The sequence below is a fragment of the Chiloscyllium punctatum genome, chromosome 11 (assembly GCF_047496795.1).
Source record: "Chiloscyllium punctatum isolate Juve2018m chromosome 11, sChiPun1.3, whole genome shotgun sequence".
Classification (NCBI taxonomy): domain Eukaryota; kingdom Metazoa; phylum Chordata; class Chondrichthyes; order Orectolobiformes; family Hemiscylliidae; genus Chiloscyllium; species Chiloscyllium punctatum.
This window is the reverse complement of record NC_092749.1, coordinates 29,864,703-29,883,580: the sequence shown is the minus strand read 5'-3', so window position 1 is coordinate 29,883,580 and position 18,878 is coordinate 29,864,703. Positions and strand designations below refer to the sequence as shown.

Below are 18,878 nucleotides of genomic sequence, written 5' to 3'. Positions count from 1 at the left end.
AAAAGCAGCCCAAGGTTAAAAAGTTAGAAGTGCTTTGATCTAGGTTCTCATTTGGTACACTAGCCATGGTTCATACATCATAAAACAGGGCTTAGATGCCTTATCCATGCGCAGTTAATTAATTCTCTGGTCCTTATACCATGCAACAGGGAGCAAACATTGCTGCAAACTTTGAATACATGCTCAAAACTGCAAAATTCCAGATCAGGGATTTGATTCACTTCATTCAGTATTTCACCTCTCCCTGAAAATACAAATAGATCTATGTTAATAATCAAATCCTTTCTGGACACCATTTCCTATTTCTACTGCCACTTTTACTTGGTTTGGAATTAAAAATCTTGGCCACATTTCCCTTGTCAAATGAAAAATAAAACTTGGTGCCATGAAAAATTGGTGACTAGACAACTTCACACTACTGACACCAGGTCAATTTCATCACTGCTAGATTTTACAATTATTCACCGCAATCAAAATTTTAGTCGAATCGGTTGATCAAGAGATGCAATAAGATGCTGTCCACCATCTGCAAAGTATTATACCAGCTAATAGTCCAAACACTGAGGGGATCATATTTTTAAAAGAATTCCTTCACATAGTAATGGAATCAAATCTGACGGACACAAATCAACACTTTCTAAACTACTAGGGCGTGTTTAACTAAAAAAAAACAGCAAATGAAGGGAAACAAAGACTAGCACCTGAGAAATTTAAGATCTTGCTGCAAGCGAAAGGTGCATTCGTTCATTATTGCAATGGGATTTCTGAATGTCAGTACATAGTTTTGCAAATATCACAACAGGTAGCTCATACAGGTAGCGAAGATGTGTTACAATAATGATCTCAATTGGTGCATCACTGGACAAGTCAGATCGCCGAATGAAATCTGGCCTGATTTTTTTTTAAATCTACCTTTTAGTTAACAACAGTAGTCATTCACCAAAGTAAATCACTGCAGTGTTTCTCTAACAGACTTTTAATGCTCAAGAGACAAATATAAAACAAACCAGGTTATCTACTTGTTTCAAAAATAAATTTTTAAAAATGAGCAAAACAGTTTGAATAAAAATTCCCCAACATCACTTTGCAGTGATTCAGATCCAGATAAACTACCCCATTAAGTTTGCTATTCACAAGATTTTCTCAGATGTTTGTGCTGAATTTCAGTGCTCTCTTTGCTTCCCTGATGGACTTCAAGAAATGCAAGAATTTTGAATGGGTAAATATTTCAGAGCACCATGCTGACTACCACCTGGGTTTAATCACCATTTTATGAGAAACCATTTCAACTGGCTGTAGGCATCAGTAATATCAATGTTTGCTTGTGCTGTGTTGTCATAGGAGGAGGAGATGGGGACCAAATACAATCAGTTATTTATCCAAATTAAATGTGCATCAACGGAAACACTCAAGAGGAGAATGTCAGAGTCTGGTCCTGGCTTACAAATATTTGTGATTTACATACTAACAGTTCTTCAGAGGGTTGTCTGTTTATATGGATCACAATGCTGGTGTTTTTCAGAATGATTGAGTCAAGAAAACTCATTGTTTTGTTACAGTTTAACTATATAATAATTATAATCAATAATATTCTAGCAGAAGCTTTAAGGACAAACAAATAATATGAATATGATGATCAAAATGTAGTTGTGTCTGATCATTATAAAAAAAATGATTTTGTTTAATGAGTTTTATTACGGTTAATGCTGAATAGAAACAGTGAGAACGCTGATAGAAAATGGCACTGAACGATTCCTATCTCCTGGGGAGATTCAGCTCCAAAGTTTTCTTACGAGAGAACCTAATGCACACAGATTTAAAATTTTTAATAACTTGCAGATTTCAAAGCAAACATTACTGCGCTACTTATAGACCAATCTAAACTTTTCTCTTATGTCAATTGTGCTTGCCCTATACAGTTCTCTATTCCACTTTTGATATATAGTGAGGGATTAGAGTTTCTATTGAGGTCCTGGGGTTACCATTGAGCAGAAACTGAACTGGACTAGCCGCATAAAATACTGTCACTACAGGAGCAGGTCAGAGGCTAGGAATCTTGCAATGAGTAACTCATCTGACTCAGCAAAGCCTGTTCACCGGTCAGGAATGTGATGGAATACTCCCCACTTGCCTGCATAAGTGCAGGCAAGAAGCTTGATACTGTCAAGAATAAAGCTGTCTTCTTGATTGGCACCACAAACATTCAGTCCCTCTACCACTGAGGCTCAGTAGAGGCAGCACATACCATCTACAAGATGCACTGCAGAGATTCAACAAAGCTCCTTAGGCAGCACCTACCAAACACAACCACTTCTATCTCCAAAGACAAAGGCGGTAGTTATATAGGAATACCACCACTTGCATATTCCCCTCCAAGCCATTCACCATTTGGAATGTCACTGGGTCACATTTCTGGACTTGCCTTCCTAATGGCTTTGTGCAACCAGATATAAAGCACATGGATTGCAATGGTTCAAGGCAGCAGCTCATTACGACCACCTTCAAGGGCAAGTAGGGACAGGCAATAAACACTGACCCAGGCAGCACCACTCATAACCCACAAGTAAACTTAAATAAAATATCTTCACTCCTCCCAGTCCTAAAGTGTAAAGGTATTCTTCAGTGCCATTTTCTATCAACTTTAACAGTTTCTATTCTGCATTAACAGTAATAAACCTCACTAAACACAAGACCTTTTATAATAATCATACACAACTAAATTTTGATCATAGTATTCATATTATTGGTATTTGTTCTTAAAGTTTCTGCTAGAATATGAATTATATCATTAACATCAAAAACTGTAACAAAACGAGTTTTTTAACTCAATCATTCTGAAAAACACCAGTTGTGATCCATATATACAGACAACCTTCTGAAGAACTGTTAGTATGTAAATCACAAATATTTGTACAGCCAAGATCAGAGTCTGACTTTCTCCTCTTGAGTATCTCTGTTGACACACATTTACTTTGTTGGATAAATAACTGATTAGGCATTTGGTCCCCAACTCCTCTTCCTATGACAACACAGCACCAACGAATGTTGATATACTGATGCCTACAGTCAGATGAAATGGTTTCTCAGAAAATGGTGATTTAAACCCATGCGGTATTCTGAAGTACTTATCCATTCAAAATTCTTGCATTTCTTTAAGTCCCGCACAAACAGCTGATAAAATCCACTCTTCCTGTTTATAGAGTAGAATCACAGAATCCCTACAGTATGGAACCAAGGCATACAGCCCCATTGAGTCTAACTCGACCCTTTAAAGTGCATCCCACCCACAACCACATTGCTACCGTGCATTTCCCATGGCTAATCCACCTAGCCTGCACATCCCCAGACACTATGGGTAGCTGTGCTAACCATGAAGCCACCTTGCTGCCCTAACATACTTGCAAAATTTCACATTTTGCCTCTGAGAAAATCTAAGATAACCCTTTTCTTGCTTCTCTATGAGTAATTTGACCATACCCCATGATATGACACAAATAAGTCACTTGCACTTTGATACAAATTTGGCAAACAGTGAATTTGCCAACTTGGCTCTTTGTAGCTGATAAGACAGTGAATGTTGTAAATGATCTTCCCAGATTTGGCTGAACACAATCACGCCATTGTGTTGTGCAATATAGTTGCATAATCCTTCAACCGTGTTCATTTTCAACCACCATGTTGGCATTGCAAAAACTAATATTTCTTTGTCTGTATCAGTCAACGGAACTTGCCAATATCCTTTTCACATATCAATTTTTGTAAATTATCATGTACGTCTAATCCTTCCAGTACAATCCACCAATTTGTTACCGTGATAAATCAATAGCCTTTGTGATATTACTGGAACTGATGGATCGCAGTATCCTAGGTCCAGCACCTTGACTCAATTCAATGTAATTGACCATCACAAACTCAAGTTTCTTCCCTTACTGGAAATAAACTCTCTGGGTCGTGTGCAATGATGTAGTTATGTAGAGAATGCACCCCTTTCTTAAATATCATACACCAACACTGCTTTCCTAGCTTATTTATATACATCAACTCAAGTCTGTAATAGGCTATGTCACATTGTTTTTTGGGAAAATAGCACAACATAACTTAAGTATTTCTATATTACCCAACCTGAATACAGGAAGGTCAACTTCTGAATTACTGAATTGATTCATTTGTGAATGTTTCTGAATTATAGTTCACTATTAATTTTCAACACTAAATACAGTTCCGTTCAGACTAACTTAACATAATGTTTCAAGTATTAACATGGCACACGGTGTTTTTTTTTCTTCTCCAATCTAGAGCACTTGTTACATAACTTGCATCAATTTCCTTTTCAATTTGATAAGTCTGTGAATCTCACTTTAATAATGGTCTAGAAACAAGTAACACTCTTGTCACCAGCAACATAACTGCAAGCTTTGGCCTTTTCATCGGTTCCAGTTTTCATTCTTTGGCAAGAACTTTTCAAATGGTCAAAACATAAGCTTTGGTTAGTTTTACTCAAAAACCTGACACTTCAATCAAAGCATAGTCTCTGATCTTTCTGTCATAAAGTTTTCTTCAATTAAAATTTAAAATGCTTCCTCATCTCACACGCACACTGAGAAATGCTCATGGGATCTAAGATTGCTAGCTGGGCCAACATTGATCACCCGTCCCTAGTTGTCCTTGAGGTGGTGGTGAGCTGCCTTCTTGAACTGGTGCAGTCCATGTGCTTTATGTAGACCACAGTGCCCTGAAGGAGGATATTCCATCACTTTAGCCCAACGACACTGAAAGAATTACTATCTATTTCCAAGCCAAGATGGCGAGTGACTCAGACGGAAATTTGATGGTGATGGGTCTCCCAAATATCTGCTTGTTCTTGTCCTTTTTGGATGGAGGGAGTGATATATTTGGACGGTGCAAATTAAGGATCTTTGTTGGATTTCAGCAGTAAGCTAGACACCTTTCTCCCCATTCCTTTTGATCCCTTTAGCCTCAAGAACTAGACATTGCTACTTCTTAAAAACATTCCATGCGTAGGCCTCAACCACCCCAACACACCCACCACTCTTGGCCCCCTCCCCAAAACTCCATAGACTCACCAATCTCTAGGTGAAGGAATTTCTCATCATCTGTCCTAAATAGCTTTCCCTATATCCTTATACTGAGCCATAATTCAGGACTGCTTTCTTCATAAAGCTCAAACTTAGCAACCTCGTAGCAGAGATCAGTTTGCTTCAACTGCTTCAACCTTGGCATTTTCTCTGGAAACAGCTCTTGCTTCACCTGATGGACACACTGCCATCACCTTTAACTTCAATGGCGTGATGCATTTCCAATGTGAATCTACAGCTACAAAGAAATTCTGTACACCTTCATAAACTGTCATGTGCTCAAATATACAACTGAAATCAACCAAGTTCCTTTTCTACAATGGGTTAATTCAGATATGTCAATGGTATTCTATATATATATTCCAGCTGGTTTTTAAAAAAACCCAAAAAGTGTTAAGACTTGTACCAGAACAGTCAGGTTTGCAATCAAGCTACATATATGCACAGAAGACTTTGCTTTATGCAGCCTAAAGGGGAGTTGGTGCAGTCTATGCAGCTTTCTCCATTGTGAAAGGGTTATGGGGACAATAATCACTGCTATATTCCCAATTACAATATCACATGTCATGTGCCTGCTTGTTATGTAGTTAACCAGCCAGCTAAGATTGACACAGTTGAATGAATCCAACTGTATCGCCATGGTCTAAACATTTTGTATCCTCTCTTATGTTGTATCAGATGATGTTCACTTTTAAAACTGGATTTCTTGTATTTAAGTGCTGATGAACAAGGCCAAGTTGAAAGCTTCAAATTTGACTCTAACAATTTCTGTTATGTTATTTGTGACCTCAACACCCAATATAAACAAAATCTACTCAAATTATCCACCATTTCCTGATTTTCCTTGAAATCCTCATTCTATTGAGTGATGCTTACTTCACTTTTTTCCCTTTTTAAAGTACCTACATTACTGACTGTAATTACATCAGAGAGCTTTCTCCAACTTGCTTTTTCCTCCCTTAAGTATTTCAGTCATTCCTTCTCATTCTTTATATCTGGTCCAGTCTCCTGACTTGCCTTTCAGGTTGGTGGAATTACACATACTGCTTTTTCCTTCTTTAAATACCTTCACTTGCATACTGACAACTTTAAAATTTTGTAGAAACATAAACCTGACTTCCCAGGGCTTGTTTGTTGTTTTAAACAATTTAAGTTACATTGGCATGGTCGTTCTCATTAGCTGTTTAGGTTAGCAGCAGTGAAAGTAAGCACAACTCAGATTGTTGCCCTGTAACTAATGGAGTTAGGTTGCTGAGCTTGAAGGTTTGTTTTCATCAATAAACTAGGTTACATCAGTGAATCTCTGGTGAAGTGCTGGTGGTATGTCACACCTCTCTATTTATAGGTCCTGGTTTCTTAATGTGGGCGATGTCATTTCCGGTTCTATTTTTTCCAAGGGAAGTTAGATAGGGTCTAAATCAGTGTGTTTATTGATGGAGTTCTGGTTAGAATGCCATGCCTCTAAAAATTCTCGTGCATGTCTTTGTTTTGCCGTCCTAGGATGTGTGTGGTATCCCAGTCAAAATGGTGTCCTTCTTTGTCTGTATGTATAGAAACTAGTGAGAGAGAGTGGGGTGTGTCTTTTGGTGGCTAGTTGGTGTTCATGTTTCCTGGTGGCAAGATTCCTGCTAGTTTGTCCAATTTTTTTTTAAAACAGTTCTTGCATGCTAGCTTGTAAATGGCATTAGTTTTACTGGTAGTATGTAATGAATCCTTTCAGTTCATTAGTCGTTATTTAAATGTGTTGGTAGGTTTGTGGGCTACCATGATGCCAAGGATCTGAATATGTCTTTAATGTAAGGTAATGTAGCTAAAGTTTATGGTTGTATTGTCTGTTTGTTTTGGGTGGTATCGGAGGATTTTGTCTATTGGGTAACCATTTCTCTTTAAAACTTTGTATAGATATTTTTCTTCTGCTGTTTGTAGTTCTTGGGTGCTGCAGTGTGATGTAGCTCATTGAAATAACGTCTTGATGCAGCTCCTTTTGAGAGTGTTGGCATAAATAATTCTGAAGTTAAGTATTTGGTTTGTATTTGTTGTTTTTCTGTAGATATTGGTTTGAAGCTCTCAACTGTACGTTCAACTGTCATGTTTAGGAGCAGAAGTCTGTTGTCGTTCCCCTCCTCATTTGTGAATTTTATGCCTGTTAGGATATTGTTGATGGCGATGTAAGTTTCCTCCACTTTGTTCCGTTTTGTGATGATAAAGGTGTCATCTGTGTAGCAGACCCAAAGTTTGGGTTGGATAGATGGGAGGGCAGCTTGTTCAAGTCTCTGCATTACTGCTTCCACTCTGTGCCCTGATATTGATGATCCCATAGGTGTTCTGTTGACCTGTTTGTAGGTTTTACTATTGAATGTGAAGTGGGTGGTGAGTGCTGGAGACTTCAAAATCTTCTTGTGTCTACGGTGATGTAATGATTTAAGTTTCAATACCAGAACACTGACTGCACAATTAATGCTTTACCCCTTTTGATCTTGCTACAATTAAACACTGCCACTTGGTTAATTGTATGTCTCCCTCAAGTCCAGAGGATTTAACATATTGAACATCTACATACTGCTGCTACAGTCATGATTCACAAGGTACATGACAACAACTCAAATACTTCCTCTGACAGCATCTTCCAAACCAGCAAGCTTTACCACCTTGAACAAGGATAGCAGATGTTAAGGAACACCGATACCTCCACAAAACCTTCACTCAGAAGCATTTTCCACTAAAACCTGCTACTGTCATCCAATTATCTTATTAGGTATCACATTTTCGAGCAGTTATTTCCAACTTCAGGTGGATATTAATTTAATCAACTGAGAACTGCTCTCATTGTCCACCTTTGTTTATGACTGTTGAGGTGGGATATGACAAAGCCAGTAAGCACAATTCACACATTTAAAAAAAACTCTTGCTTCCATTAATCTGCCACTATTCAACATACCAGCCAGTTTACCAATTGCAGAAGAATGAAATAACTATATCACTTCCATCTGGAGTTTGGATTCTGGTTGAATACATTCCACGAAGGTTTCACCACAAGACCTTACACATCTGAAATCCCGAACCAATCAAACCTCCTTTACAACATCTCCCATCCCATGTAGTATTCAAAGCAAATAGGAACAATACACAAACTCTTTTTAATATTCCAATAAATTCCATTTTGGATCACTCGCAATATTTAGGAGTTTAGTATTTAATTAATGGTGACACCAGGGCAATCCTGGAGAGTTGATAACCTTTTTACATCACAATGTCTATTTTGTGCGTGTACACATTGTGAGATTTATCTATATTTTGACATTATTTTCGTGTTTGGACTTTTAAATTACTGGCATGTGGGCTTGGTCTGGTGTCTATGACAGTGCTTAATGAACAACTTGTAAATATTTCTGTAGACTTGCTGGTTTAATTTTAAAAACAGGATGAGAGGGGCTTCCTGGAATGGAATAATGGATTTTGGGTGGGTTTTTACAAACAATTAGCAATTATACATTAGGCATCTGTTAGAATAATTCAGATTTTGTTTTAAAGGTTAAAATAGAAATAGCTGAAGAAACCTTTGGTTTTTAATTTTGCAGAAGTCTTAGATTTAACTGAGCTGTCTGAGACAGTTTCTCCTGAAGACAGATAGTTTACAACTGTTGAAAAATAATTTACCTTAGTGGAAAGATTTGTTTTACAGTTCCATACCAGAAGTGGATGATTAACACCATTAGGGAGAAATTTGTGTACAAGAGTTAACCTGTAAACCCACATGAAGTTTCAGCTGGGATTAGAAGGAGCAGAATCTTGTACGTATGTTGCTTATGCAGTTAACTAAATCATTTATGATTTATTTTTAATCTTTAAAGTCAAGGAAGTAGTCAGACTAAGAGTTAGTTAGTTCACAAAATTAGTTAAACTGCATAAACCAAGTCAGATGCTGATACAAACAGCTTCTGTGGAAATGCAACATGACTGAACCAGCCTTAACCCGGAGCCTCACTTGGAAACGGAACACAAGGATCACCCCGTACCACTCCAAGACAGACAAAGTAATAGGGTTTACTCAAGGATGGGAACAAAGCACAGGCTTTGGAGAGGAAATAGATGGCGCCTGGGAAGACAGGAATGGCGAGACGGTGGTTAACTCAGGTACCTTGCCACTTCTGCAGTGTGTGAAAAACAAGATGTTTGTTTAAAACAGACTGTCAGAATTCGAGTGATTTGTTGTCTACATGATAATGTATAAATGTGATGAATTCTGGTTGAGTCAGAGTGCTATCTCAGAATTTTTTCTGAGGTAGACTCTTCCCAACATTGGCTTAATAAACGACCCGTATCTTGAGATTCCGGAGATCACTGTGGAGAACAATCACAAGACCACTTGGAAGCTTATTTTGAAGCTAAAAAAAGTCTAAGTTCAATTGCATCCAGACAGGTTCAGATTGTTAACTGAAATTCAATTCCCAGTTTTAAGTCCTATAAAACATGATTGAGGAGAGAATTCTCTCTGGTTAATTAGTACTGTAAAAGGAGTATTGTTAAGATTAAGTGGGAGGAGATTTTACATGTTTTAAAATCTTTGAGCTGCTGTAAATGCAAATTGTGTGATTTTGCATTTATTTTGCATAATAAACTAAAAACCGAAAGATGCTGTAAATCACAAATGAAAACAGAAGTTGCTGGAAAAGCTCAGGTCCAGCAACCATTCCTCAGAATGGAAGTTTGAGGAAGGATCATCGAATCTGAAACATAATTGATTTCCCTTCACAAATACTGCCAGACATTAACTTTTCCAGCAACTTCTGTTTTTGTTGCAATAATAAACTTTTGTTCTAGTGTTAACATTTCAGTGAAAGCACACTTTCACAAAACACAACTCAAAGGCAGCGTCAGAGGAGCAGAAGAATCGACGTTTCAGGCATAAGCCCTTCATTTGGAATGAGGCTTGTGGGCTGGGGGGGGGGGGGGGGGGGGGGGGGGGGGGTTGAGAGATAAATGGGAGGGGGGTGGTGCCAGTGTAACTGCAGAAAATGGACTGTTCCACTGTTCCACGTGACAAAAAGGCAGGTAGAGCTGGGTCCCATGAGGTTCATTATCTGTGAACCCCACACCACCCGATCCTACCAAAAATTCACAAACCTGACTTCCTCGGTCAATCCATTGACTCAGCGTGCTCCTATCCCAATGAACTCATCTCTGCATATTTCGACATCATACTGTCCACCTTAGTCCAGGAACCCCCCACCTACATTCGAGACACCACCCACTCCCTTCACCACTTCCACGATTTTCGTATCCCTGGCCCCTAACACCTCATCTTCACTATGGATATCCACAGTCCCTGCACACATCCATCCAAGCCCTCAGTTTCTTCCTCTCATGCCGTCCCAACCTGTACCCTTCCAGTGACACTCTCATCTGCCTGCCTGAACTGGTCCTCCCCCTTAATAACTTCTTTGAATCCTCCCACATCCGGCAACCATAGGGGTAGCCATGTGCAACCGCATGGGACCCAGCTATGCCTGCCGCTTTGTCGGACATCACAGGATGACCAATTCCACCTTAGGAAATCCCAGATGGCAGCCGACTTCCAAGATCGCAATTTCCCTTCCGACGCAGCTGATGCCCTCCAGCATATCTCCTCCACATCCTGCAACACCGCCCTCTAACCCCACCCCTCCCAATGCATCAAGGACAGAACCCTCCCGGTCCTCCTCTTCCACGCCACCACCTTCGCATACATCATATCATCCTCCGCCACTTTCGCCATCTACAGATAGATCCCACCACCAGAGATATATTTCCCTCCCCACCCTTACCAGCGTTCCAGAGAGACCATTCCCTCCGTGACTCCCTCGTCAGGTCCACGCTCCCCCCGCCCCCATTTCCCCCCTCCCCCCCCCACCCACACCCCACCCCACCCCACTCCACACTCCCAACACCTTGCCCAGCCACCGCAGGAAGTGCAATACTTGCACCCACCCTCACTTCCATCCAAGACCCCAAAGGATCCTTCCACATCTGACAGAAGTTTATCTGTCCCTCCACTAATATCATCTACTATATTCGTTGCACCCGATGTGGTCTCCTCTACATTGGGGACTCAGGACGCCTTCTTGTGGATGGTTTCAGAGAACATCTCTGAGACACCTGCACCCACCAACACCACTGTCCCGTGGCTGAACACTTCAATTCCCTCTCCCACTCCGTCAAGGACATGCAGGTCCTGGGCCTTCTCCACCCGCAAAATGTTACCACCTGACACCTGGGAGGAAGAATGACTCATGTACCACCTTGGGACCCTGCAATCACATGGAATCAATGTGGATTTCACCAGTTGTCTCATTTTCCCTCCCCCGACATCCACCTAGACACCGCCCTCATGACCTGTCCATCACCTTTCCCATCAATCTGCTCCACTCTCCTCTCCGACCTATCACATTCTCAGCTACTTTCCCTCAAATCCCACCCCTCACATTTATCTCTCAGTTCCCCTGGCTCACAAGCCTCATTCCTGATGACGGGCTTATGCCCGAAACTTCAATTCTTATGCTCCTGTGCTTTTCCAGCACCACACACTGGACTCTGATTTCCAGCATCTGCAGTCCTCACTTTCTCACAATTCATCAAGCCAGTAACGATATTAACTGATATCATAGCACACATAAACATACTGTAGCAAGCACTGGCTTTGCAAATCATAACCACATCATAATTCCAAGCTCTTGTACTTTGATAAAATTTGCGCAGTGATCATCACCAGAGAAGTCATTCTGTTGTGCCTTCTGTCACCAGGGGCACTGGTCATCTACTCTTCAAGAGTTTTGTGGTGCAATGAGGCTTCCTCTTACTCAGAAAGGTACAATTCCCATATCAGTAGGCGATGGCCATGGAGGTGTGCGTATAACTCAGCAAAATAAGTTGATCTATTTCAAAAATCTTCAACCCCCACCAGTACCGTGTGCCCCAACCTACAATGTAACTAAATTTTTCACACAAATGAGAAAACAATTAGTATTACCTGGAAATCTATGATTCCCAGATTCAGTACATACCTAACTAGAACGTAAAAGAAACTCACATCAAACTTGGTGGCGGGTGGTGGCATATCTCCACAAAATTGTTCCCTGAAGCAGTCCCCGAATGGAAGGAGCAAACCCATGGCCAGAATACGAGAGCAAAGTTTCTCTGCTTCATGCTCACCATCAAGCTGCACTTTCTCCTGCTGTCCAAAAAGCTTCTCCAACAAGGTTCTCCCTATGTTAAAAAAATTGAAGCACACACTTAAACATTGGCAGGATTTTCAAATAGGAAACAAATGCTTATTTATCAAGCAAAGTGCCCAAGTTAACTTCTCGTAGATGGCATTTAGTTTGCCATAAATAGTTGTAGTTTAGTTATGTGACATCTTCTAGCAGTCAAGGCATTAATATTAACGTTCTGTTTCGTTCTAGTCAATAAGACTTAATATTACAGCAGGGAGGACCTTTGTCTGCCTTTCTGTCAAATAAAACTTGCTGAATGGCCACATTTCCAAAAGTTAAGAACGGTCATAAGTTTATGATTTTATGTTGGGACAAAATGATAAAAGACCACCTACTGAAAATCAAATGCTATGAAAATAAGCTAGATTATGCGAAGTGATGTAATTCTTTGTTCCCTTCCAAAGCCGGTTGGTGATAGAAGACACCTTTAGGTTTCAAGATGCAACTATGTCTGAAAATTGACTTTCAAACGTGAATTGTCTGAAAGAGAAATGGTCACAATCGTTTGAAAGATGCAGCAGTGTAATGTTGGAATTAAGTTCTGTAAATATAGTTGGGTCATTTCTGTGAAAAGTTCTTCTGACTTGTATTTTATGAACATATCTTGCAAAGTGAATCTACAATGCTACCAGCCATCTATTACGTAGTCAAAAGGGGAATAATAAATTCTTTAGAACAGATTCAGAGTGATGGGATTTGATTTATGGTCTAATGATCTCTTCCTTTCCTGAATTTCTGCTTTTTGTCATTTACATAAATGATTTGGATGCAAGCGTAAGAGGTAGAGTTAGTAAGTTTGCAGATGACACCAAAATTGGAGGTGTAGTGGACAGCGAAGGTTACCTCAGATTACAACAGGATCTGGACCAGATGGACCAACGGGCTGAGAAGTGGCAGATGGAGTTTACTTCAGATAAATGTGAGGTGCTGCATTTTAGGAAAGCAAATCTTAGCAGAACTTATACACTTAATAGTAAGGTCCTAGGGAGTGTTGCTGAACAAAGACCTTGGAGTGCAGGTTCATAGCTCCTTGAAAGTGGTGTTGCAGGTAGATGGGATAGTGAAGGTGGCGTTTGGTATGCTTTCCTTTATTGGTCAGAGTATTGAGTACAGGAGTTGGGAGGTCATGCTGCGGCTGTACAGGACATTGGTGAGGCCACTGTTGGAATATTGTGTGCAATTCTGGTCTCCTTCCCCTCGGAAAGATGTTGTGAAACTTGAAAGGGTTCAGAAAAGATTTACAAGGATGTTGCCAGGGTTGGAGGATTTGAGCTATACGGAGAGGCCGAACAGGCTGGGGCTGTTTTCCCTGAAATGTCAGAGGCTGAGGGGTGACCTTACAGAGGTTTACAAAATTATGAGGGGCATGGAAAGGGTAAATAGGCAAAGTCTTTTCCCTGGGATCGGGGAGTCCAGAACTAGAGGGTATAGGTTTAGAGTGAGAGGAGAAATATATAAGAGACGCAAGGGACAACCTTTTCACACAGAGGGTGGTATGTGTATGGAGTGAGCTACCAGAGGATGTGGTGGAGGCTGGTACAATTGCAACATTTAAGAGGCATTTGGATGGGTATATGAATAGGAAGGGCTTGGAGGGATATGGGCCAGGTGCTGGCAGATGGGACTAGATTGGGTTGGGATATCTGGTCGGTATGGACGGGTTGGACCAAAGGGTCTGTTTCCATGCTGTACATCTCTACGACTCTATATTAGTGCCTTTTCAAAGCAACTGGCATCTTGAGGAAATCAATGAAGAGATAACAAGAAGTAATCTCATTGCAGGTGACTAATGAACCTTGAGAGACCAATGAGAAATTGGGCACACACCATCAGCCAATCCATGACTGATCATATGCTGGTCATGGCAGAGTTCAGGAATAGAACTGACTATGACCACAGGTAGTGGCTAGGAAGAGAGTCAAGAAATAAAATCTAGGAGACACAGTGTCACAATAAGGCGGCAAAAGGGGGAAAAAAAAGTTCACTTAACAAAACAGAAAGTAAGACAAAATCCAGAAGTCTCAAGCTAGTCTTGCAAAGTGGACTAACTGAATCACTACCATGAATATGTATCATTTCTTTGTGCTTACTAGGATAAATTTATATTCTGTAATACTGTGAAAGGTTCAGAAAAAGATGCTTGTATCTAGAGTGATCATGTAACTGCTCAAGTTGGAGATACCTTTTAGATTTGCTCTTCTAACTCAGACTAAAAATTATAAAAGACTTAATTTAGTTATGATCAAAAATGTTAAATTAAACACTCCAAACAGCACTGGATAGGCATATGTTCTCTTCATTGAGCAATGCAGTAGTTGTAGCCTTCTATAAACTGGGTTCACTACTGAGTGACCAATTAAAACAAAAGAAAACTTTACTGCCTGGTAAGTTAATCCATTCACAGTTGGGTCTCAACACACTGAGCAGAACTTTTGCAGAGTGGAACAGAGTACAAACAGTATCTTAATGAGAGGGAGAGGGAGAGGGCGAGGGCGAGGGCGAGGGCGAGGGCGAGGGCGAGGGCGAGGGCGAGGGCGAGGGCGAGGGCGAGGGCGAGGGCGAGGGCGAGGGCGAGGGCGAGGGCGAGGGCGAGGGCGAGGGCGAGGGAGAGGGCGAGGGCGAGGGAGAGGGCGAGGGAGAGGGCGAGGGCGAGGGAGAGGGCGAGGGAGAGGGAGAGGGAGAGGGAGAGGGAGAGGGAGAGGGAAAAGGAAGAAAGTCATCTTAAGCCATCAGTATACCACATGAAAGAGAACAAGGTTACTGGCTTTACTGTAGTCTCTTGCTGGTTAAAAAAACAAATTCTCACAAAACTGTCACATTCAATTTTATTTTGACACAAAGAGCCAATAGGCCAAAAAGAAAGAGTCCACCTTAAAATGTTTTTGTCAAGGTGATCATCTCCTCCTGAGACACAGCGTTCTACAATCACACGAGAAAATATTATGTCCTAAAAGATTGATATCTAATATTGAAGTAGCTGCCCTTTTTATTCTGCACTCACCCAAAAACAGGAACTATTTTCCAGCCCCCACATCTCCTTCACCAAGAACATTCAGGATTTTCTAACTTCAACCAATCTATCCCCACTTTTCTAGATTCCACTGGTAATACTTCCAACCATTCCTCACAAGAGAACCTAATAATTCCAGGTATCACAATCTAGCAAACCTCCAATAAAATACCTGCACCATATTTACATCCACCTTTAATTACGTAAAGGGAGCAAAAACTGGAAACAGATTCAAAAACGTGGTCTCACTAATGCCCTACATAAAACTGACATTTTTGGCAAAGCATGCTGGGGGATGGGGGGGGGGGGGGGGGGGGGGCGGTGGTGGTGGTGGTGGTGGTGTGTGTGTGCCTGATTCAGTTTGCTGGACGGACAGTTTGTGACACAGAAGGACACTAAATAGCGTGTCCAATTGAGGTTACCACAAAGGTCCCACCCTTCTTAACCTGACCCATCCCCTGAGCTGTGATGAACCTCCAATTAAATTCACCAGTGGTTGTTTCTCTAAAGAAACAGCAGCCCTATGATCCTCTGGGACCATTGCAGCTTTACCTAGATAACTGGAGCATAACTTGTTTTGTTTTAAAAAAAATGTTGAATTTTATTTCTAAACAAAAGAAGAAATCCTATTAGCCCTAATTGCTTGCAGTACCGGCATACCAGAGTTTTGTTACTCATTTTATCAGAATGCTCAAACCTCTGCACAATTCCAGGAAATAAAGAACTGTTAACTTCATATTCTCTGGCATCATTCTCCATCTGGAATATTTTTGCCCACTTAACTTTTCCTGAATTGATCCACAACCTCAGATCCTATTCAAATAGGATTTTGTAACCATCTTCATCACATCTGCCAAGTTAACTCCCACTCCTTCAATCCCCTCATCCAATGATAAAAAGCTGAGTCCCATGCACAAACTTCTATAGTAACCCACTCGTGTCAAATCAGAAGTCCCATCCACAATGAAGGTTCAGTTTTCTGCCTGCCTTCCAGCCATCTCCTTTCCATTCTGCACTACCCCCTACATCAAAAGCTCATACTTAGTGCAATATTCTTTTGTGGCATTGTCAAATGCATTCTGGAAATCCATGTACAATACCCCTCTTAGCACCCTTTCATCCAAAGCATGCTTCAAATAAAAAAGGACTCCAATACATGGATCAAACATTATTTTCTTTTCACAAAACCATGCCAATCCTTCCCAATTATCTTCAGGTTCGCTACGAGTCCAGCTATAATCTCCTAATTTATTCTAACTCATTTTCACAACAGATGTCAAGCCAAATGGTCTACAGATTCCTGTGTTCAACCTCCATCCCTTCTTGAATGAAAAAAAAGTTATAGTGAATACTTCCCTGTCTAATGGAGCATTTCCACAATCTAGTCAAGTTTGGAAATTAACTACTTCTTTCCAGACCCTGGAACTAAGCTCCATGATTAGTTTGCTTCGCACTGCTTCCTAGGAGATCATAGTTTCATCATGTGTTTCTGTCTCGTTTTCACCTCCTAATTTCAAACTATTACTTGAATGTTTTACTATTCTTTGAAGTGAAGACAGAAATAAAATATTTGTTCATCTTATTTACCACTTCCTTATCATCTATTGACTCCCAATTCTCACTTATGTCAACCGACACCATACTTTACTAGTAGAAATTGAAGCTATTCACTTCTAAGTTTCTAGCTAGCTTCCTCTCATATTATAATTGCTTTCTCTTGATTAGGCTTTGTTTCGTAATTCTTTGCTTTCTTTGTTTAACATAAATCCTGTGCTTTTCTCATATCTAAGATAACAGATATAGTTCAGTTGAGATGCAGAGAGAGTCAGACATGAACACTACATTAAAAAAAAACAATAATCAGAAATTGCTGGCAAAATGCAGGTCTGACATAACAGTTCTGAAAAAGGTAATTGGATCAGAAACGTTAACTGTTTTTTTCTCCACAGGTGCTGCCAGACCTAGTCGGTTTCTCAAGCAATTTCTGATTTTGTTTGATTTCCAGCAAGTGCAGTTTAGATTTTTGCTTTGCTATCCTGTTATTGCTCCCACAGCAGTTGTTTCAAGCAACTGCACTTGGGGAATTCTGTCATAAACTTAAGTCTCCAAATTTTAGTCCCCCTTGAATTTCAAAAGGCATAGCAAACAACTGAAATGAGTCATTTGTTTCCCCCCCTCAAAAATGGTCTATGAAGATCCCAATAGTAAAGGCAATAGAACCACTTGCATTTACACAGTACCTCCCAATGCTCCAAAGTGCTATATGTCCAATGAAATATTTTTTGTAATGCAGTTACTGTGGTATGAAACAAGACAGTTAACATAAATGCAACCAAGATCTGGATTCCCTATAGCATGTCCTGAACAATGTGTAATAAGAGTGTACACCTCAAAATACCAAAACAAAAAGCAAATTGCAAATAACAATAAGAAATAAAATCACTAGTTTCTTTTTTTGGCTAAAATCAGAGCTAAGCTTGACTGTGATCTTACCTAATAGAAGATGATATACTCTATAAATAGCAGATTGTATGTCTGCATTCCAGACTTTCTCAGTTCAATGTTAAATTACTGCAATGACTTGCTGAATGGTTATTATTTGCAGAAAGAATACAAGTCAAAGAGTTGGTCTGGTTACTAGACAAAGTACAGCAACAGCTGTCTCTAAAAACACCATATCCAACAATATATTGATGATAAAGGGCAGGCCAAGCAAAAGGTTTTTACACTAATTACGCATTCCATGGCTGTTAAAGATTTAGAGAATACAGATTCTTTAAAAATTGTAGAGGTTTAGATTACTCCAAGCTAGTTTACTGGATAATGAATAAACAGCTAGTTCGGTGGCAGGGGATCTTGTGGTGCTGTGGTACAGTCCCTCCTCCTAAGCCAGGAGGCCCAAATTCAAGTCCCACCTAATCCAGAGATGATGAATCCATGAAAACATCATTAGCAATTAAATACTTTTGTCTCTGAGCAGGCTGCATTTTTAAAATCAGGTCATACTTAGACATGGACATCTTAATCATTCTCTGAATTCAAGTTATAGTCCAACAGGCTTATTTGAAATCACAAGCTTTCAGAACACTTCACCTGACAAAGGACCAGCGCTCAAAAAGCTTGCGATTTCAAATAAGCCGGTTGGACTATAATCTGGTGTTGTGTGACTTCTGACTTTGTCCATTCCAATCCAACACCAGCACCTCAACATCACTCCCCGAACCACTTCAAAACACCAACCTTCTCCTTGAAGTAGTTTGTGAAAAACTACACTGGAAAGGAAATCCAAAGCAACTGAGGAAATCCAAAACCACAAATGACATGCTGCATGTGCAAACAAATACAAACTGACAAGTATCATCACGTCAAAAGAAATTGGATTAGAAGTAAATTTTGAAGCAGATTGCCAAAGACCAAATACAAGAAATAAATGCGCCAATAAACAAGTATGAATGTGTCTCCATGGAATATTGAGCAACATGTGCATGTACAAGTAAAGCTGGTTAGTAGGCAATTCCTATG

The 18,878-nt window shown here is 40.2% G+C and overlaps 1 protein-coding gene across 1 annotated transcript in view; it reads right to left on the bottom strand.

Annotated features, from left to right (window-relative positions):
* fmn2b (formin 2b) overlaps positions 1-18,878 on the bottom strand; it is a 482,131-nt gene that overhangs the window by 382,609 nt on the left and 80,644 nt on the right. The window contains exon 3 of the mRNA XM_072580571.1: positions 12,163-12,338. Within this exon, the coding sequence (XP_072436672.1) occupies positions 12,163-12,338 (176 nt within the window). The remainder of the gene's footprint in view (positions 1-12,162; positions 12,339-18,878) is intronic.